Consider the following 22106-nt stretch of genomic DNA (forward strand, 5'->3'; position numbering starts at 1 on the left):
GGCTTCCCATTTCCTCAACATCTGACAAAACCCATCAAACTTTAACTCTGGGATCCTTGACTCACCACTTAAAATAGGTATCAGTCATCAGGTTCAGAACAGCTGCTAAATTAGAAAAAATCCTCAATTACAACGACAACAGTTATGATGGCACAGATCTGAACCCTCATTTTGACCCATCTTTTAATTTCAATTTGAGTCTAATAACTTTTCCTTTTTTTTTTTTTCAGTTTCTTTCTAAGTTACTCATTTAAATGGATGTGAAAGTAAACTGTATGTGTATGTGTGTGTAAAGGGAGGTCAGATCAGAGAAAATAAGCCACACACACAAACAGAAGACTGCTTGCTGGCTTTTGGAACTGTATCGAGGAGGTAGGAGTGGCAATTCTTGTCTCCCCTGCGGGAAGCCCTCCCCCAGAGAGCAGGAAGGAAGTGACTGGCTGAGCTATGGTGAGTCATTCAGCTCAGGCTGAGAATCCCTTCTGGGATGGCATAAAAAACATTGAGAACATTGGTTAGCTCCAGAAGCCGGGCCAGCACCCAATCATCCCTGAGTTACAGTCCTTTCTGTTTTCAGATTTGTATTCACCAGAGTTTAAAAACTGCAGCATATGAAGTTCAAAAAGCCTGACTTTTGCTTCTCAGAGTGAGCAGAAAGGGTGCCCAGTAAAGAATGGACTTTTTTTTTTTTCTTTTTATAATGAAGAACTGCCTATTTAAAAGTTCATACACTAGCTTAGTGGCTTTGGGGAAGTCGCCGAACCTCTGTTCTGTACTTACATAACGTGGGGGTCATAAGGACCTTAACCGCTTGTTGTGAGAGTCCAGTGAGGTCGAGAGTGGGACGCTCTAGCATGGCATGGCTCACAGCAGATGGCAGGTGGCAGCTTTCAACACCATCAGCACTATTATTCTTATTACGACTTGAATGTGCCAATTCATCCATGAAGCAGATTCTCAAAAATTCGAGGGGGGAAAAAAACTACAAAAGCATCATCAGTCTGCATGTAGATTAGTGTTTTGTTTATTATTGTAAAGTGAGTTATAAATTAGATATTTTCACCCCACTGAGTCTGAGAGAGACAGAATATAAGCAACAAATTACATATATAATAGGTCAGGCAGTGGTAAATGTTATGAAGAAAAATAAAGCAGAGTGAAGAGATAGAGAATCAATGCGGGTGGGAGGGCAGTTATTTGAAATCTCTCTGACAGGTATCATTTGAGCAAAGTTCCGAAGGAAGAAGAGAGAGAAACATGCAGCTGTCTAGAGACAGAGCCTTCCAGCAGAGAGAACGGCAAGTGAAAGATCCTGAGTCAGGAGAGAGCTCGAAGGAGCAGCGAGGAAGCCAGTGGCCTGGAGCGGTGAGCAGAACAGCAGTGGGAGGGCAAGGCAGAGGGTGGCACAACTGGATCACATCAGGTCTTGTTTGCATGGTAGGGGTTTGAGATTTTAGAAGGGAGGCCAATCCAGGGTTTGAGCGGAAGAGTGACAGGGCTTGAATCAAGTTCCAGGGGATTCCTCTTACTGAGAAATAAAGAATAGATGTTTATTCCTGTGCCGAGTGGCTTGCAGTGACTGTGCTCTAATTCATCCCAAATTTCTAGCCTGATAAAATGCAAATTTATGTTTTAAAAATCTACCGAAGTAAGACTGAGACGTCTCCTAAGAGTCTACATATTTATTTTAAAGGTAACTTGGTCAGAGGATCAGGTAACATCCCAGGAGTTAGTTAATTCATCACCATAAATTTTATGTTCTGAGTCTCTGACTGTGTGAGCCAGAATTTAGCTAGAATTACACAAGATAATCCAGCTGGGAGCCTCATGGCTTCCTGCTACTCGCAGTTCCCAAACATGGTGTTTCAGCCCGGGAGGCTCCATCTGTCCTGTGGGTCCTCCAGTTACCTTTGCGTCCTTCTTCTGAGGCTTCATGAAGCTGCTGTGTCTAGGGTGGTCGGAGTGGGAATAGCATCAATAAAGGCTGGAGAACTTCAGGGTGCTGGGGCTCATCGATGTTCTTGTATGGGGCCATTAGAGGAACACTGCAGCTTGCAGCTGTTCTTCCTCTAGAGGAAAAGAGGCCCCGCTAATTCCGTCTGTTTTTATTTAAACCTATTCGGGTAAAGAGTTGTAACTGAAGAGTGAAACTGTGGCTTCCCTTACCTCAGCCCCTTCAGATACGCAAAGGGGACTAGCTGAGCCCAGTTTAGCGGTTCCGCCCAGGACAAACCCTTAGAGCCTCAATGCTCATTCAGTTAAAATGCAGAAAGGGACATGCATTAGCTTCCAAGTGGACGGTTTGGGGCTCTAGCTGTCTAGTATCTCGGTTACGACTATGCGAAAATCAAATGTCAGGGACAAGACTGCTGAAGACGAGTATAGAAACACCAAAATAGCTTTCACGTAAGAGAGGTGGTACTAGGAGTACATTCTTTTAAATTTCCCTAATCGTTGCTTTCATAGCAATTCAAATTGGTGATGGGAGAAAAACACTTTGTGGGGGGAAAAGCCACTTTGGAATATTGTAATTAAACATATCGTAAGGGCATTACTGGTCCATCATGTCCGGCAACACGTAACTACATACAGTTTCCCTGTCAGACACTCTTTCTAATTTAAAGGCAGCCTTGGAGGAACAGTTCTAAGGGCTAATGCTATTAGTCACTCTCAATTCTCTTCCCCTACTTCCTGAATAATGGGTTACAAACAAGTTTGGAAGGGGCAAATGAAGAAGCACACTGGAGGAGAGGGCCGTATCAGCATGACGGAGAGCAACAATCTCACACTTGCCCAAAGCTGGGTACTGGGTCTCAATGACTGCCTCCCCTCTCCCAGCACCCTACCCTGGGCTGCATGCATATCGGCTGCTTGACCAGGAAGACCAGCACCCAGCTGGCCATGGGTCCTGGGACACATGTGGGCAGAGCAGATATGCCTGCAGTAGGGACCGGCTTCCCGCCATTCCATATCCACATCTCAGAAGGGCATGATCAGCCCTAGAGAGGGAAGGAGTTCTGCTTCTAGTCCCAGAGCCTCGTGGCCCAGCTGTGTGCAGGCAATGCTTACCTCCAGGGTGAGGTCAAGAGGCAGAACTTGTGGGGGTGACAGCACTGGACCAGAATCAGAAGAGAGGGTACCTCTACCAGCTTGAACCCTTGTGTCCTGGGCTCTCCCATAACCATCCATCAGTCTCTTTACATTAAACACAAAGATGGGATGGCTGAGGGGAATTAACTAGAACAGGGCATTTCAAACTGTGGGTCACAACCAGTGATGTGCTGGTAAATGCTTAACAACCGACTGGGGAACAAAAGAGGGGGAGTGTGTACCTTTTCTGATCTCCATGGTGTAATTATTCCAAATTGGGAAGAGATGCAAAGGGCAGGTCATTATATAGTATTTCCACTATATGATAAACATCCAAACTCAAGAGTTGGATTTATATAATTTTATAAATTATATAATTTTGTAAGCCTATAGAATTTAATTTTTAATAATGGTTACATTTAATAACCAGAGGGCAAAATTCCTGAAAATTTAATTGTTGGAGCTCATGAGCCAATACCTCCAGTATACCAGTGGCTTACTATCTAATTGAGGGTCCTGAAGTGGATTTTTTTTTTTTTAAATATGGAACGATTCATAAATTTGTGTGTCATCCTTGCATAGGGGGCCATGCTAATCTTCTCTGTATCGTTACAATTTTAGTATATGTGCTGCCAAAGCAAGCTCCTAAAATGGATTTTTAAATTAAAAAACCGGATTAGTTTATGCAAAGCTAAAATAGAATATATAAAATTATAGAGCACATTATATTAGTCAGGATAAGTATTGTTTCATAAAATTCGTGTGAGTGTATCAGGTCATGACTTTAAATGTATTTACTTTTATGGGTCCTTTAAGAAGAAGTTTGAGCAGTTCTGGAATTGGGAGGCTTCTCTATCCAATTTCAGTTTGAGAGTGACTGTCAAGAGAACTTCGCCATCCATTAGTGTAGCCCCAAATCTTAAAGTTAAGAGAGCAACTGGGTTACTGAAAGCTTGCTGCTCCCAAGGGAAATGGAGATAAGGCCCGGAGAGGTTGAGAAGATTTTGGGAAAGAAGACCCTTAAGAGAAAAGAATGCAGTAGGAGCCGGCTTTGCCCTTGGACTCCGTGAAGCTGCAGGTGCAAATCGCAGTCTTCAGATATGACTGGGTCTCCCGGGGTCAAACGGGGATGGCAGGGTGTTTGCAAGTGAGAACTTTGAGGTTTCCTCTGGCCTCAGCCTTCCTCTCATGACAACAAGGGGACGGTTTCCTTGCAGGGCAAGGTGAGTAAACATGAGGTCACACCCTTCCTGTGGGTAGTCAGATTTCAGCCTCCCTACGGAGAGGATGTGGGCCCAGGTGGGGCTGTAACAAGAATGGCAGATGTTGGTATCCACCACCATATTGTTCTTTAAAAAATTTTTGTTTAAATTTTGAAATAATTATGCATTCACATGCAATTATAAGGCATAATACAGAGATCCTAGGTACCCTTCACCCAGTTTCCTCAAATGGTGACAGACTGCATTACTGTGGTGACTGTGGTACAAGGTCACAGCTAGGAGATTGCATTGATATGATCCACCAACCTTGTTCAGATTGCACCAGTTTTACATGTATGTGTGTGTGTCTAGAAATATGCACTTCTATCATGGGTAGGTTTGTATAGCCACCACAACTGTCAAGACACAACATTTCTATCCCTCAGGGTCCCTCTTGCTGCCTTGTTACAGTCACAAACACCTCCTCCCCCTCCCCTGACCCCTGACGACCACTATCTGTTCCCTATCTGTACAGTTTGTCATTTTAAGAAAGTCGTTGCGGATCGGTAGTAGTTTGTCTCCTTCTGTTGCTGAGCAGTTTAGCCATTTAGCTGTCAGAGGGCAGGTTTCTGGGTTTTGGTTATCAGTGAACATTGGTGATTTTGTGTGCATAATGTCTTCTGAAGGATATTTTCTTCCCACAGAAGTGAGCAAGGATCTCAGTGTGAACATGGGCCCACTGTTGCCTTCGATCAACTCCCTCCAGCTAGCTCCAGAGGTCACTGTGCTTGGGAGCATATGGGAGCCTGGAAGCAACCGACTTCCTGGTGAGGGAAGCTTCGCAGACTCACATCCGGAGATCCCAGAGCCAGAGCTGCTGTCTATGCTTCAATGACTTCTCCAGGCCCTGCATACGTCACAGGAGAGCCATCATCTACCAGGTATTCATTTCAGTTTTCTGGGTCAGGAGGGTAAGAAAGAAAAGCCCCTCCCTTACCCTAAGGGAATGAATGATGAAAGCCACTGAGAACTGACTTTCTTATTTGCCCAATACTGACTGGCCTAGTTGCTATTCCATATACCAACTCGTTGCTGTCCCCACAGCAGCTCTGTACATAGGTACTACTGTTACCCTGTTTCACAGATGAGGACACTTCCACATAATTGGGGAAAAGAGTCAAATTATTTGGAAGAAATAGAAAAGAATTTAAGTGGTTTGTCATAGACCATAAATACAATAAAGTCGTGCCAGTCAATCATTTATTATACTCGAAGTTAAATAAAATTTACTAACATGCACAGGCAAATGCTGCGTTTGCTCCTGAGCCTCAGCTTTGTCTTTCGGCTGCTCTGTGGTCACCGGGCCTCCCCATGAGGCACAGGTTGGCAGATTTCCTCCTCAGCCAGATGCCACCATTCACTCTCTTCTGCGCCACCCACACCCCCGAAGCTGGGAGTAATGGCAACCAAGCTACATGAAGGGATGAGGACAATCCCCCATGGGGCCATCCAAAGTGGCTCTTCAGTTTCCCAGAGTCACCACATCCTCAGAAATGGGCTTTCGGTTTTTCATGCAGTCCTGGCATTGTATCCATACCTTAGAGACCACGTCTACTTCTAGGATTTTCTTTTCTGTTTATCTTTTTTTTTTTGCAGGATCATCCCAAACTGAACAGACTGCAGGCAGAGGGAACGCTGTGGAGAAGGTAAGCTCTCCAGTGATTTAGTGGCACCTACACAGCTCTTGTCAGTATTCTGAGATTAAGGGGTGTGTGTTGTATTTCTTTGCTATTCCTGCAGAGTGTGCAGGTTCTGGACAGATGCTAGATGTTCAGTAAAGGTTTGCTAAATAAATGTACCACTAAACAGTAAATAGTCATTCAGACAACTCGTATGGCCACTATATAAAACTGTATATCGATATTAACAAAACCTTGAAGGAAACTAGGAAATAAAAATATTTGCCTTTTATGATGGGCTCACAAGTACCTTTTATGCCCTTTTGAAATTTACTATAATGTGGCTCTCTCAATCTAATGTTTTACAAAAGGAGCACCTCCTACTGGCCACTGATAAGATTTGTTTTGCCTGGTCATGACAATGCCGAAGACCATTTTGGGACTTGTTGCTGCATTTATTGCTGGGTCTCCAGTGTCTGGTGCCCGGGACAGGAGGCATCTGTGAGCCAGATATAGGGTTTTCTAGGGCCTGTGTTTTGATTCGGCTGTGAGAATCACGTGTCACAATAATCTTGAGGGCAAATCCTCCTCCCAAATGATGTGGATCAGGTACCCCTCTTATTTTAATTCCTTCTGGGATAATTTGATAGAGATTTTAGGAGAAAAAAATATATACCTTCCTGTCATAGTTAAGAAGACAAGATTTGGAGTCTAGTTAACTGCTGATTTCAGAGGTGTTTTCAAAAATCATCTTGACATTTGGTTAATTAGGGTCAAAAATAACAAGTTAAACTTTATTATGATAAAAATAAATGTCATTTTGAACAAATGGTCTTCATAATAAATAATCAAGGCATTACACATATCTATTTAACAGGTAAATCTGTTAGGTATCTGGGCTTATATTTTGCTATTAACTCAAATTGTCAGGTGCATTGATATTAATCAAATGACATCCATATAAACTCTTTTAAGGTATTTTATTAGTGAAGATAGGATAGCCTTGGGCTATGCCAATGATTTCCAATCATTCCAAGCTCATATCTCACTTTTACAAAGGTGGCTGCCCTCCATGTGGTGACTCAAAGATCTAGGCTGCTTTTATCTTATCTCTGAGTTTCAAAATGAGACCTCTCAATTGTTACAGCAAAAGAGAGAGACTGGAGAATACCATAGTGGCTTTTCTCAGCTTCGAAACAGATGTAATATCACTTCCTTTACATTTCTAGACAAATTCCTTTGTGAAGAACATAAATTTGAGAAAGTAAGGTGCTTGCACAGTTCTGTGGTGGTTGAATTTTGTTAAGAAAGTAATCCTGGAAGTATGCCGCATAGGTCCTCGTGCTTCTTAGAGAGACAGGCCCATGCTCAGAAACATCTTGCCTCACTGATACGGGGAGCCCCTGAATCTTCATAAATTTATTTCTTACCCCTCGGAGCACATGTATTTCAGAGCACACACATCTTATCGAAATCTCCAATGACTGCCAACTTCTTGCTCAACTAGCTGATTAAAATGATGTCATCAATATGGATGGTCTAGATCTCTTTGGACTATATCATATCAGAGGGTGGGAAAGCCTGATGGGGGTGAGATTTCCTTATTCGAGATGGAGAAGAGTGCTTTGGCCATCTGTATGGCCATACTCCATGGACCTGAGACGGTGCCTATGCGGTCTGGCAGTGGCACCGTAGCTGGCATTGCAGCTGCAGTTGGGGCGACTGTGTCACTGGGTTTGTGGTGGTCCACTGCCATCTTCTAGAACCTATTTGGTATAGACAATGGGACCGGCGAATGAAATGACCCTTTAGGTCTTTAAGAACAGTATTGATCTTTTGCCCAGGATGTATTATTGTTTTTGGTTTTCCATCTTGGCACCCTCCTTGGCCTTCCCTGCTGGGATAGCTCTTAACTCACACACCAGGGAGCTAACGTGGCTGTTCTGACAACCGTCACATATGTCCATACCAACTTTACCTTGGATCCCAGAGGAAATGATCACTTGGTTGGTCAGTGGATCCAGTGGACTCACTGTGAGCCACTCCTGGACTCAGACTCCACTTATTTCCTGGACCTCACAAGTCCCACTCTAAGGGGGGCACGATGACTCTTTGGGTGCCTGGGTACAAATGTTAACTCAGACCCTGAGACCAACAGCCCTCAAAATACCTAAGTGTTTCCCTTTTTCAGGTGTACAATTACTTTAGTAAATGGCCACAGTCTCCTCTGAGGGAAGTCCTAGGAGAATCCTTGCCATATATATTTATAGCCAGGTCCTCTCTACCAGTCAGTGGGTTCTGAGGATGAGAAGTGGCTCATGTCTGGAAACTGGGCAAGAGATTCTAATGTTTTATTGGGACAACTTTCTTCAGCCTCCTGATACTTATCTTTGATTTCTTTTGTATAAATTAAGCAATACACTTGCTGGCTAGCTATTTGTCCTGCTCCTGACACCATGTTCGGCTATCTTTATAGCTCTTTGCAGTTCAGGGTGTCACTCCAGTTTCACTACTCACTACAATAATTACACCTACCTTGCTTCTGACAGTTAAATGTCACAACCTTGCCTCTACTATGTCACCATCCAATCATCCTCATTGCTATCAGTGAGCCCAGTGCTCCCTGTAACAGCATCTCTACCCTCAGCCCAGTCCTACAGTGGCCAACCACTGCTGAGGATCTCACCAGCACATTCCTCATTACCTTTGTAAATGGGGTGTCCTCTGGGCTTTCTAGGTTAGGTTTCCCAGTTTTATGGAGTATATTTACTCTCCTGTGCCACTTCTCAGAGAATTTGGATGCTTTCCTCTGCTGTCTGCCACGCCCATTTGGCATTTCCACCTCATTTAGTGTGGGACATTGCTTTCTACAAGCTTCTGAAGGCCATACTGGCAGCATGCAGTACTTAACAGGGTGCCAAATGCTGTATCATGGTTGAATGATCCCATATCAGTACACTCTAACCTTGCTCTATCTTTATGTTCTGCCTCCCCTGAATCCAACATTCTCTGAATCTGGTTCTGCATTTATCTTCCCAGTTCCCACTGGCACGGGTTTCCTCATCCTAAAGCTTCTTTGCAGATAGGAACTTCCTCCTTTGTCAGGCCCAGCGCTTCCCCAACTGAGTGATCCAAGCATTGTGGAAGAGTGAGCTGGAGGTAGACCATTGAGGTGTTTGCATGGTCTTGCAGAGGTCTCCGTATCATCTTCAAGCACAGATAGGGCGTGCTTTTAACAGGGAGAAGTGGGACACCTCTTCAAATCCAGGAAATTTAGGGAAGTCTGGGATTCAAGATTTCTGAGTGCATTAATCCAGACGGCTGTCCCCCAAGTCTCAGGATCTCTCTTCTTCACTACTTGGGTCCTGACCTTGGGTTGAGCCTTCGACCTTTTCTCGAGTGCTGGTATCTTCATGGTTACATCCTGGTTCTGATCCACAGCATTTTCTTCCCTTTGGTTCTCTAGTTACAGGAGATGAGGATGTCTTTACATGGTACCAAGGAAGCCCTCTTTACCTGGTACCAAGGAAACTCTCACAGTTTTCTTTAAATGGTGATCTTTTCATTGCCTTGCCCTCAGCAAGAGCCACCTGATTCCATATTTCAGATAATTATTGCTTTTCTTAACCTCTCCAATGCCTGAGATACTGCACCTTCCAGCATGTTTCCTTCCACAGACTTCCATTCCAGCTCACCACTGCTATAATATGGCAGCACTGCTGTGACGCCAGTGTTGTGACAGTGGGCATCCAGCTCTCAAAGTTCACTATAGAGGCTGCTCCTATACACTCCTGGCCCCAACCGTCTTATGCTGGATTCCCCTAGAAACAGACTCTGAGGCAGAGATCTATATGCAGGAGTTTATCAGTATTATTCTCAGAAGAAAAAAAAAATGTCCTGTGAGCATTTGAGGGAAAAGGATTGGGTAGAGAAGCTGCTTAACCACAGTGCAGTTGCTACGGAAGCCTCAGCCAATCCTCTGAGAAGCTCAGGAGCTAGGGGTGCTATTCAGTGATCCAGATGGAGGCAAAGCCTTGGTCTTGAGGGAAGTCTGGATGGCGCTCAAGAGCACACACTGCAGAAACCTTCCTAGGTCCTGGAGTTAGAGGCCGCAACACTGGGATTTGAACCAAGGAGAAGCTGCTTTCTTAAATTCCATGTTAAACTACCAGTAAACACCACATATTAAGGTCTTGAGAGGATAAACTCAAGCAGGTGATTGAGGAACTGTAAGAAGGCTCTAGGAGTTAGGGTAAAGAATGGTCTTTAATCCTTTTGACACACAGCTAGGCAATTTTTTTTTTCTTTTTTAGGAAGTGAGGATACACCAGTGAAAAGAAAGGGGTCTATTTTTATTAAGCTTGTATTCTGGGATAAGCAGGGTGTGTTTGCTTGTTGTTATTGTTGTTTTGTTGTGTATCTATAAAGATAAAGGGGAGGAGGGAAGGAAGCAGAGAGGAAGTCGGGGGGGGGGGCACTTTGAGATAGACAAGTAAATGAGGTGAGGAAGGGACCCTGCAGATGCCTGGGGGTCAGCGAGGGCAGACAGCATTGCACTTGGCTCAGTCCCCGCCGCCCCCCCACCCCCCACCACTTCCCGCCCCGCCTGGTTCCCTCCCCGAACCAGCCAAGTTTCCCCCGCGCTGGGCCTCCTGCCGCCCCCCCTGTCCGGTCCCCTCTGCCCTGCCTCACCACCTCCTGCCGCCCCCGCTTAACCCCTTGGTAACCCCGCATCTCCCCAAGTTCTTTCATTCCTGGTCCCCTCCCCGACGCCCCCTCTCCCCGTCCCTTCGGTAGCCTCTTCTGAGGCAGGCCCACCCCTCTTCGGGACTTGGCCAATGGGCAGTTGAGGTCGTGCTGTGGGAGCAGCCACCACTTCCCCGCCCCTCTGCGGGTTTTGGCCAATGGGGAGCTGGGCAGGGCCAATGGGCGGGGCCCGGCGACTGGGGCGCCCTGGACCCGCCGAGCGCAGGGTAGGGCGCTGAGCGCGGGTACTGTGCGGTCGCTCCGGCTCCGGCTGCTCCGCGGGGCTCGGCGCGCGGATTCCACCCAGCATGGCGGTGGAGGAAGAGGGGCTCCGGGTCTTCCAGAGCGTGAAGATCAAGATCGGTGAGCGCCCGGGAGCCGGTGGAGAGGGAGGGATCTTTGAGGGTCTTGCGGCGGCGTCCCCAAGTCTCCGACTTGCTCTTGGAGATGCGCGCTCCCGGTCGAGGCCCCTATCCCACCTCCTGCGGACGGTCGGTCTGCCAGCCGCATCCCTCTCCTTACCTCCGCTAGAGGACTGGCTGGGCCAAGCCGGGCCCCGCGGCTCCGGGGAACGCAGCTCTCCCGCCTTTCCTGCGTCGCTAGCGGCCCCAAGTCCCTGGAGGCGCATTGCGGGGGGTGGGGTCGCCTGTAAGGAGGGGGAGGTGCGGTGCAGGACGCAGGTCCCGTCCCCGCTAGGAGTGTGTGCCTTCGTGCCTGCCTGTGTGTGCATGAGTGTTTGCATAAATGCGTGAGTGCATATGGTACTCTCTGGATGCGTGCATTTCAGGTGCCAAATTCACCGACCTCAGGGTTCGGCATCTCTCAGCTGCTGCACCCAAGAAACTTCCTTTTCTTGGAACGTATAAGCTCTTCCACAGGTTTCCCCAAGTGCATGGGGCCGGGTTGGGCTGCTGACTGGTGTCTATGTGTGCACAGGTCTGTGTGGGTGGATGTGTGTGTTTTCGTGTATGCATGTGTCTCTGTGTGTGCACACATCTGTGTAGGTGAATGTGTGTTTGTGTGTGCATATGTCTGGGTATGAATGTGTGGCGTTCACTCTGGCCCAGGGCTTCCTTAGAGCAGGAAGACACTGGGGCCACCCCTCCCCCACCTTCCATTGAGAACTGGCGGAGGGAGCTTTTGGCCACCAGGGCCTGCCATTCAGGCCATGTCACCTGGGAGGATTCTGCCTTTCTCAGTGGACTGAAGAGCTGGGGGAGGTAAATGAAATGCAGACTCTGGAGTGGGCTGGAGGACTATATCTGGACTTCCTGGGTTTGTCTGGAGAGATTTGCTTTTTCCCAGTTCTGTTTTATCTTAGGAGCGTGATGTGCAAGTTGCTCCCTGCACCGCGCCCCCCCCCCCCCCCAACGCCCTGCTGCCCCGGCCTTTCCTCTAACAAAAGCGGTGCCTGGAATTACTGTTACACACTAATGCCATAAATATGCTGGGTGAGAGGACAGTTCGTGTTGGAGAGGGCTTCTGAGGACCCAGAGTGTCGCCATCCTCAGAGTCCTTCTCACCTCCTGAACTGCCTGTCCCTAGGAGTGCTCCACAGTCCCATCTATTCCCGTGTAAAAAGGGTCACAGGGAACAGAGCCAGGCACCCAGTGACTGTTGCAATGTCAGTTGTTGATGACATTTGATGCCGCCTGAGGAATTCCAGCTACCCTAATTCAGCGTGTTGTTTCCTGTCTGCTTTATTTTGGTTTATGGATCGTTGCTGAGATGCTGTTGATATTTGGCTCAGAAGCACTGCAGATAGGATGTGGCAGCACTTCAGCCCTGAGGAGTCTGCCTGGAGAAAGAGGGTTTCCCTTGTTCACTTGGTTGAAATCTGCTGCTCACCACCTGAAGGGGGGGTAGGGGAAAGTGTCTCTCTTAGGTGCCCTCAATCAGGAGCCCTCACCAAATGCCTGGGGTCCAGTGAGTTGTGTGGGGGATGTCACCCTGGAGGATTCCGGGTGCTTCCTTATCAAGGGGAGCAAGAGGGGGGCATTGGAATGAGGCTGTGGCCGTGGGGGAAGTGTGCGAGGCTTCTGGGGAGCAGCAGGCTGGAATGGGTCTGGGGATGGTGTGGTCCAGGCGCAGCGTGGCCAGCCCACCTCAGACTCTACTCAAGAAGGATTCTGGAATTGTGATTTGTTAAGCAGAGAGGATAGTTTTCTATCCAGGATGGCATAGTATGTGAAGCAGAAGGGTGAGGAGACACCTGAAGGTCCAGGAGAGCAGCTCTGCTGGCCTGTCAGTGCATGCTTATAGGAGGGTTTTAGACCTCAACGCAGGCGAGAGGTGGTGAGGAGGTCCATGTGGAAGGAACGGGGTTAGAAGACACTGCTGGGTTAAGCGTTCTCTCTTGTGTGCTCCACTTTAACCAAGCGAGAAGCACTCGGCTCAGCTGAGGATTAGTGCAGTGACTGGAACATCTGCTGTCTCTAACCCCATGTGGGGACTGGGTATTGTTAGAACCTTTGGAGCCTCCTCACCTCCTCCCATGTTTGGGGGCTACTGCAGTGAGGCAGAAACGCTTGCGCACCAGCCATTCGACTTACTAGAGAGAAAACAGAAGCTCCTCAGAGAGAAAACAGGGGCTCTGAGAAGCCCCTGTTTTTTCTCCTGTCTGAGGGTCTTCACCTACAGCGCTGGGCTGCAAGAGGGAGACATCTGTGACTGGCCTTTGTAGCTAGAGGCATTCAGAGAGCCAGGGCCTACGAAGGGCACAGGCAGGGCACCTCCTGCATCTGAGTGCAGAAATGGTCCAGGCTGTGCTGCTGAGTTAGAGCCTGGGCTGTAAACCCCAAAGGTGTACTGTGGGTGGGCTGGTTTGGGGCTTAGTCTCAGTTACCTTGAGGGAAAGCTTGTTAGTAGAACGGGATGACGATGATCCTGAGCATGGTAAGTGGTATGCTGATTTCTTTCTTTAGTCCTCTGTTTGTGGCCAGTCTTGGCTCTGACTTGCCCGAATGTCCTGATCTTGAAGACATGATGATGAGGGACACAGCAGTTGATATGGAGGAGGGGCAGACATACATGAGTCACTGCACACACAGTCACATGCGCACTCGCCTCTCCTTGTTTGGAGACGCTGGCGGGGCCATCCATTCATCTCTGAGCCTTCTCTCCAGGCTAGCTGGCTGCATGCCCCATGTCTGCTGTTGGCCTGCTGGATGACCCAGGGCAAGTGTCCTCCCCTTTCATAGACTCTTTTTTCCATTTGCAAAATGCAGGCTATTATTGTCTACTGCATCCGGTGGGAGATTACAAGACAGTGTTGTTCAGGCTTACATTAATGCCCGCCCCCTCACTCCTAGAAAAAGACAAAAGGAAAAATTCTCCCTAAAGTTATACTAGTAAGCAATATCGCTACTGTTGCTAAGAAAAAAGGCAGAACATTTTTGGAGGGACGAAGAGATTTTTAGGTTGAGAGCCTTGGCCTTTTCTTAAACAGTTTTGGAAAGTGTGATGGTACTTGGTCTCATTGAGAGACTAAAGTTGGGGAAAATAGGAGGAATCTTTTCCTTTTTTCTCCCTCCCCTTTCCTTTTTCTTCTACCTTTTGCAAATGAGACAATACATAAGAAAGTGCCAAATAAAAGTGAGGTATTTTTATTGTAGCTATTTTGAATCCTTGTCTTGAAGAACCTGTTGTTTTCTCCACTTAAATCTTTCAGAGTTATTATGGATAGTTCTACTGGACACTTAAAAATGTTAAACATTGTCGGTCTTTGGTACCAGTTATTACTGTTTTTACACTAATATCTCATGTCGTGTAAAACTGACCGCATTTCCTATGAGATGGCTACTTTGAGGAAGTGTGTTCTTCTGACTTTCCATGAGTCAGGACTTCAGCGCTGAAAGGGAAGCAACTTGAAGATTCGTAGGCACTGATTGGGGGAAGAACCCGCAATGAGAGCATATCTGCTGGGCAGTGTTATTTTGGACCCAGCACTCCTTTAGGCATTGTGAGATAGCTTTACTTCCCAGTGATTATTTTTCTTTTTTCCATAATAGTTAGTACTCTTTTTTAAGTGTCATCTTATATCTCAGTAAATGTGTCTATTTAAGAGCAATCTACAAAGGTATTTCTCTAGAGCTAAAAAATATCCTGGCCTTGTAATTCAGAGTGAGAAAAGCCCTCTTGCTCTGTTATTGGTTTTCATCATGGGTCTGAGGGTGCGGTTTGGATCTTTTTGCTGTGTTGGTGTGAGTGTTCCATGTAATGCCGTGCTCCGCCTGGCTCCTTGCTGCAGACCTCCCTCTGACCGGTCTCTCCCTTCTCCTTGGATCCAGTGCGGCCTCTCCTCCTGTGCTCACTGCGCACGGAGCAAGCTCTCCTGGTCATTCTCTGTAAGAGCAGAGCTTGTCCATCGAGAAGGGCGATGACAGTCCGGGTTCAGCATGAGCACATCTGAACTGATAGCTCCCCCCATTCAGCACAATGTGGCCCTGTGTGGGGGCCTGCCCCAGCGGCTACCTAACCTCCCACCACCTAGTTGTAAACATAATCCCTCCAGAAGCAGGAGGTCCCTCAGATAGGGTGCCTAGTGAGAGGACGACAGGGAACCGTGGCTGAGGGTCCCTAGTCTGTGCCTCCCTTGGCCATTCTGCTGGCGAGGAGGAGGCATGGTGAAAATGCCCAGACCACAGGGGTTGGGCGCTCAGAGTTCTAGCTAGGTCCACTCCGCTAAAAGTGTTGTATTTAACCCGATTTCCTTCATGGGAAACAGTAGTGTACTTGTCACAGGGTCTTGTAAGGATCAGATGAGGTGGTGGTCCTCCTATTAAAAAAGTTAAAGTAGTTACTAGCAGTGTCTTCACAGGGCTAAGAAGAAATTGTTTTCTCAATTAGAGAAAATATTTTGTGAATTTAAGGGAGCCACATAGGTGACATTAGCTTTTTTTGTGCATGTGTGTGTGTGCGTGTGCATTTGACAGTGTAAGGGAGGGGCCGTGGGGGCCGCACGTGGTTCTCGGCATCAGGGATTTTATATTCTCTTGAGCTTTTTGATGCTAAAATTAACCTGGATATTTTATTAACCGAGCTCAGCTAGCTGCCTGTGCTATTTTTAACCTCTAAGGACTAATGTGCAAAACTGGGCTTATGCCTGGGGAGCAGCCGGGCTCCGGGCCAGGGGTGATTTCAGCCTGTGGCTCCAGGTTTTGCCTGGGAAGGGGGTGGGTTTGCTGTGTATGTGCATGGGGGTAGAGTGGGATACAGACTTTAAGTAGATGGTTTGTGGATATTATCTCATTATAATTTAAATTCTCACAACTCCATGACATCGACATTGAGGAAGGGGACTTGTAGAACTTATTAAATAACCTGTCCAAAGTCACCCAGCCTGGAAGGGTGGAACTGGGATTCGAACCCACGTTTGCTCAATGCCAACATTCTTGTACTCCTCACCACTTAATACTATCTGTCTTTCCTTTCTCCACGATCTTGGATTTCAATGGCAGTGGTGGTGGTGGTTGAGGGATGGGGACTAGTGAAGGGCTGGGAAAGAGAGAGGTGGCCACCTTTGGGGACAGGGAGTGGTCAGTATTCATGAGGGAGGCACCAGGGCTGCCGGCTCTTGTGGGCGAACATCAGGGAGTCCTGGCCTCGGTGGTCACTGACCATGGGGCGCTAGAGTAGGAGATGGAGAGGAAAGAAATTGCGAAGGTGTGATCTTGAACCGAATGCAGAAATTCAGAGATGATTCTTTGAGCAGGGCCATCAGCAACCCATACAGCCTCCCTAGGGACGTTAGAATAGATGTCGGGCAGGTGAGCCCAGCCTGTGCTCCTGTGGCGGCCCTGTAGACAGAATCAATTGGTTAGAGTATAATATTAGGTACAAAACGTTTAGATGTGCCTCTCTGAACACTCACACCTTCCCGAAGGTGCTTGGGGGATGAGAATATTGGCACATCATGTCTTCGTCATAAGACATGCACATGTTTAAAAAGGCGGTGGATGTTTTACTGGGGCAACCAGAAGTGGTAGCTGCTAATGCCTGAGAAGTGAGGTTTGCAAGTGGGATTTCATGCTTCCAGGAGCCCTTGAAGATGGTCAGGCTGCTATGGTCACAGTTGGAGCCATCAGGCCATTGTGGGGACAAGAGCCCCTGGGAGCCAGCTGAAGAGAGGAGGATGTAACTAACTACACTTGAAATTGGAGACCCAAGACTAATTCACAGCTATGTTTCATGCTAATTCTGCAACTTCAGACAAATCCGAGTTCTCTCTGCCTCTCAGTTTCTTTGATCTTTTTTGTGGAGCTTAGTGACTTGTGCGAACAAAGGTACTTCCACTGCTCCGATCTTTATTGATAGGTGTTCTGCTAGTGTAATTTTGAAGCTATTTGTTAGGTTAATCTTTGAACAAATTAGAGTTCCCACTAAACAAATACATCAGTAAGCGACAGCCACACTTGTATGCTGGCAGGTGGACGAGGGCAAGCGCCAGGGAAACAGTAGCCCTGAGCCTGCCGTGAAGAATCTGGAGAAGGGAGGGGTGATTGTGTGATGCAGAGCTGGGTGGGAGGAGTGGGGCACGTGGACGGGCCTCATGAGGACATGGACATCGCGCCCTGCAGGTGCTGGTCACCCCCGGAGGGTCCAAGGTGAGAGAACAGATATAAGGTCACAGCACTTGAGCATGGGGTCCTCACCGATCGTCTAGTCTTTTCACCCTAATGTCAGGGCGGAGGTCTGTACTCAGCACAGAAAAGGAAGAGCTTGCAGCACGACTGAATGTACTAACTTCGACCAATGATTAGAGATGTACGGGGATGTTCGTTGCAGAACCACTGCAGTCAGGGTTTAAATGAACAAATGGCAAAAGTGAAGACAAAGGAAATGCCAGTTGAAAGGGTGATTATATTACGGCGCCTCCATAGCGTGGAATATTATGCAGCTTTCAGAGGAATGAATTAGAGCCAGGCCAGGCCACATGACATCCAGGAAGTTCCATGGGGTATGACCAGAAAGAAAAGCAAAATGCAGAAAATCTATCTAAGATTATCCTGTTAAAGAATAATAAAACCCAGATATTGTGCAGATGTGGAAATTAAGACCTACACAAGTCCCTCAGTCAAACTCCCCGTGGTGGGGATGTGGAACTGCTGTAGGAATAGGGAAACGAGAGAAAAGGTCTGTTTCGAAAAAGCTGGGACGTTACTGTTGTGCATGTGTGTGCAATTTTGTATATAGATAGGTGAATGGAGAGTTTAAAAACACAACTTTTAAAATGGAATGAACAACGTTCTGTGGAGGAATCAAGGCCCAGAAGGATAAAAACAATTTACTTGGATCGCAGAAGGGTCGCTCGTACAGGAAAGACGTGGGAGAGATGAGAGCGAGGCTGCCCTTGGAGTACAGAAATGAGTAACAAGCTGGAGCACAGAGGAGGCTGTTGCAGCGGAGGGCACTGGGCTGGCTCATGAGAGGGTCCTCGGACCAGCTCCGATATGCCAAGTGGGGTTGGCGCTCAGCGCTAGTGTTCAAGAATCTCTAACACGGGTGAAAGGGAACTTAAATCCTGTCGTCCTCAGCAGATGACCTGGTGCTTTTCTTTAAGTGTGAGGCAGCTTTCAAATTTCACAGCTAACACGTCCAAACTTTGTTATAAATAGAAGTCTCATGATCATCCTTAGAAATAAGGAGATGAGTATCTCCCAATTCTTGGCTTTTCAGATCACTCCAGGCTGGAACCCAGGAAGTGGTTCTCACACGAGGGTTGTTAGGTCAAACTTAAGGCCCACCCGGGAATCAGAGTGTCTGGGGAACTTTTGGTTTGAGTGTTTTTGTTTGTTTGTTTAAATCTTTGCTAGAAATGATGGATTATCAAGATGACCATGGGATCAGAGATAGTGATTCCTTGTTCTGTGAGTGTCTGAAAATACTAGGCGTGTTTCTGCATGCAGGGCTGCATTCCCCCGGGGCGGTAGCTCTATCTGTCCTGAAATTTGGTATTGTTAGTTTCAGTTTTTGAGTAAGCTTGAGCTCCACATGGGGAACAGTCAGCGTCCCGGTATGAGCGCAGTTGGTAAATGCTGCATCTCAAACGTCTGAAACATGCTGTGTGGGTCAGTGTGCTCCTCGGAGGGTTGAGAGGAGGCTGAAAGCCGCACTCAGGGTTACCGGGTCAGTCGGAACCTTTTCTGGAAGCAGAACACTGCCCTCACCCCTCGGTCAAGGAACGATTCTCGTGTCTGTGTTTTCCTCTTCACATTATTTCTGTTCCCGTTATCTGAATAATTTCCAGCATGCAAAGAATCATTCTTTCTTGGCCCCCCAGTTGCCAATGGGATAAAATCCAGAGGTAAACTAAGTCGCCGCGTCTTTCTTAGATGCGGGGTGATTCAGAGCCCGGAGACTCATGTCAGCGCCGTTGCTTTCCTAGCTACGTCTCCCTGTGCACTGGAGGCAGCAGCGCTTTCTGCTCAGCTGCCACGAGTGCCGGCTGGCGACTCTTTCAGCACCAGGACCAAGTCTCCAGGCCTTGCCTGAGAACCATCTTCCTCCTTTGCCAGTGTCTGGGGCTGACAGGATTCTGGGATTGGGTTCGGGCTTCTGGAATCTTCAGGACATTTAACAGAGTTGAGGGTGCTAATTATAAGTGTATCTCTTTCTGGAGGCTTGTTTGTGGACACACAGTTTTGTAAGTCCCTAGGTTGGTCCAATGAGGTGTGATCTGTGTGCAGGCCACTAGAGTTAGGGCCAGTTTCTCCTTTCTTGTCGTGTCCATTATAAGAAGCCACACAGAGTGACTCCCAGTGATCCCCACACAGTCAAGCCTGTCAGATAGTTGAGGATGCTACATGCACCTTGAAATCTCTTTAGCTTCATTTTGTGTGTGTGTGTGTTTTTTTCTTTTGAAGAAATAAATTTCATTTTCCTTGTTTAGCTTTTGTGGTTTCTCCTTTCTGTTCTAAACCCACTCCTGGGCGGTACCAGAGCAGCCAGTTTGTTTGATTTTGTGTGCTCTCTTCATTCTCACTCTGCCAGATCAGGCATTGCCTAGGGAGCCGTGGACATGATGAGTGCAACAGAGGTGGCTCCTGTAGGCTGGTGTCATGTCAGAATCTACACCCCTTCTGTGCAGGGCGCCTCTCCGGGTCACACAGCAGGAGAGGTTGTGAGTGCTTGAGTTGTCCTGTGATGAACTTATAATTACCCAGGCTCAGGCGCTCCTGCGGTTAGTGAGGAACAGCTTGCTTGAGTGTGTATCAAATCACTTCCTCAAACAGGAGATAGCTGGCTTCCCACCGAGGCCTTCTTCTTAGTGAATCTTGAAATGAACATTTAAGGGACTTAGCAGAGCGACACTTTTACGTGGACTTGTGGTCCTCGAGAGGCCAGGACAGTTGGGAGCTTAGAGCCTGCTGATCCGCTTCCTAGCTGAGTGTCTTGAGCTACCTGGAAGGCCTGAGCAAGTTCGCCTGAGACCCTGATTCAAACGGAGGCTGCCTGTGGCAGGGCAGGAGGGAGGTGGGTGGAGTGGGGCAGGAGAGCGGTTCAGCTGCAGGCCTCCAAGTCTCTGAGCATCTGCCCATCTAAATTGGGGCTTTAAGGCTGGGGTAACACTGTGGTACAGAGCTATTAGCAGAGAGTCAGGAATATGAACTAGTTCCAGGAACTTCATCAATGTGCAGACCCCAGGGGACGTGGCCAAACCGACTTCTTGTTTAGAGATCTGGCTGGTTTTCCCATGGCCTTTAGGATAGGGGCCGGGCTGGGGAATTCCAGATCGCTGGGTCTTGGCTGGCATGCCGGCCTTATCAGGAGGCCCTGCTGGCCTGTCCTGGGGCCGACCACCAGAAACGGTTTTTAATTTAGGATCGAACAACTGGATATTTTATATACTTTATAGGGGTGAATTTCAAGGGCAGCGAACTCTGCTTATCTGATGTTCACATGGGAAACACATACCACCAATATGCAGTATGTCCAGGAGCTGGTCAGAGCTGGTCAGAGCTTACGGAGGAGTGAAGCGTTTGAGGTCTTCCCTCAGGCTGCACCTTGTGAAGCAGAGGGTTCAAGTTGATGGAGGGAGTTGTTCATCTTTACCTTCTTAGTTGGTCTCCTCTTATCGTGCAAACACACTCAGGCACATGTGCACACAGTACACACACAGGCACACACATAGATGCATGCACACAAACATGCATGTGTGCACACATGGCCACACAGAAGCACACGCGCATGCGTACACACATGTGCACAGGCATGCACACACGTGTACACACAAACACAGGCTCATGCACACACATGTGCACACACACATGTACAATGCTGTGTGCCCAGAGTGGTGGCGGAATGGAGGCCTAAGGCAGGCTCGCAGCGGCTCTTGCTGGCTGTTCCGTTGTATCTGAGATCCGTGGTCCCAGGGAACTGGCCTTGGGTGCCAGAGTAAGATGTGTGGAGTTTAAAAATTGTCCCTGTTTCTCAAGCAAGGCTTAATCTTTTTTGCTTGCCTGACGTGGTGGAGGCTGCAGACACTGCAGATAGTCATGTGACTCATCCCCAGGGAGCCTGATCCCCAGGGGGCCTGTGGGTGTATGTTTGGGAACACCTGCAGTCTGAGAGCCTTGAGTGCTGCTTGGTGAGAACTCCACTGCCTGTCCTGGGGCCTCGTTGCTGGGACACCTGCCTTTTCACTTTCTACGACTTGAGAATTTTTCCTGCCTTCGTTTTTGATTTTTTAATATTTTATATTTCTATCAGAAACCTTTCAATTTTTAGGCCCACACCTGGGGTTTTTCTTATAGCTTTTTTCCCTTTTTGTTTCCAGACTGTTCTCAGTTGGCTGCAGTCAGGTGGGAGTTCTCAGTCTTTGACCAGCTCTAAGGATTCCTGGCTGAGTAGTGATGTTCCGGAGAATATATTGGAATTCAGGTGGGAGGGACGTTATTCTAGGGAGAAACATGAAAAGGAAACCACTGCAAATGATGGTACTTGAGCTATCGTCAAAAGTGACCAGTGGCCCACCTTGCCTCATGGATGTCTGTTCCTTGCAGGATAACATGGTCTGGTTACAGTAAGAGGAAGGTGATCCTTGGACAGTTCTGTAGGTTTTGATGAGAAGTTCCTTCCACTTGTTAACTTGGGGCAGACTCAGAGGGTGTTTGTATATAGGCTCTTTTTTGTACCAGGCAAACCCTGGAAACTAACTGACTTGCTTATGCGAGAGCCCCCAGCTTGCCGGCCCTAGACAGTGGACACCTCCCTTGAAAGGGGGAGGCCTTGCCTGGTGGGATTCCCGCCGATCTCGGTGGGCTTCAGATGGCTCGATTGTCCCCTTGCAGTTGCAGTTACATAGTGATGACTCCCTAAGAAATCACGGGAGGTGATGGTCAGAAGATGTCTTGCGGCTTCCTGAGCCCCCCCAGCTGGCTCCATCCAT

General features: G+C 47.8%; 1 protein-coding gene and 1 non-coding gene across 4 annotated transcripts in view; one reads left to right on the plus strand and one right to left on the minus strand.

The window, feature by feature from the left end:
• Positions 1-3627: 3627 nt before the first annotated feature.
• LOC118609458 lies at positions 3628-3731 on the minus strand. Its single transcript, XR_004953440.1, has one exon. It is a non-coding gene; the product is annotated as a U6 spliceosomal RNA (small nuclear RNA).
• A 1401-nt stretch (positions 3732-5132) lies between these two features.
• The window catches only part of RASA3 (RAS p21 protein activator 3), a 120061-nt gene continuing 103087 nt past the window's right edge, over positions 5133-22106 (plus strand). For 2 of the 3 annotated variants that reach the window (XM_016151966.2, XM_016151968.2), the window contains exon 1: positions 10929-11080. In XM_016151966.2, the coding sequence (XP_016007452.1) occupies positions 11026-11080 (55 nt within the window). In that variant the 5' untranslated portion in view covers positions 10929-11025. Of the gene's footprint in view, positions 5234-5948; positions 5999-10928; positions 11081-22106 lie in introns of those variants that run through there. The other variant, XM_016151967.2, reaches the window with a different exon arrangement.

Source organism: Rousettus aegyptiacus, unplaced genomic scaffold (assembly GCF_014176215.1).
Source record: "Rousettus aegyptiacus isolate mRouAeg1 unplaced genomic scaffold, mRouAeg1.p scaffold_m13_p_11, whole genome shotgun sequence".
Taxonomy (NCBI): domain Eukaryota; kingdom Metazoa; phylum Chordata; class Mammalia; order Chiroptera; family Pteropodidae; genus Rousettus; species Rousettus aegyptiacus.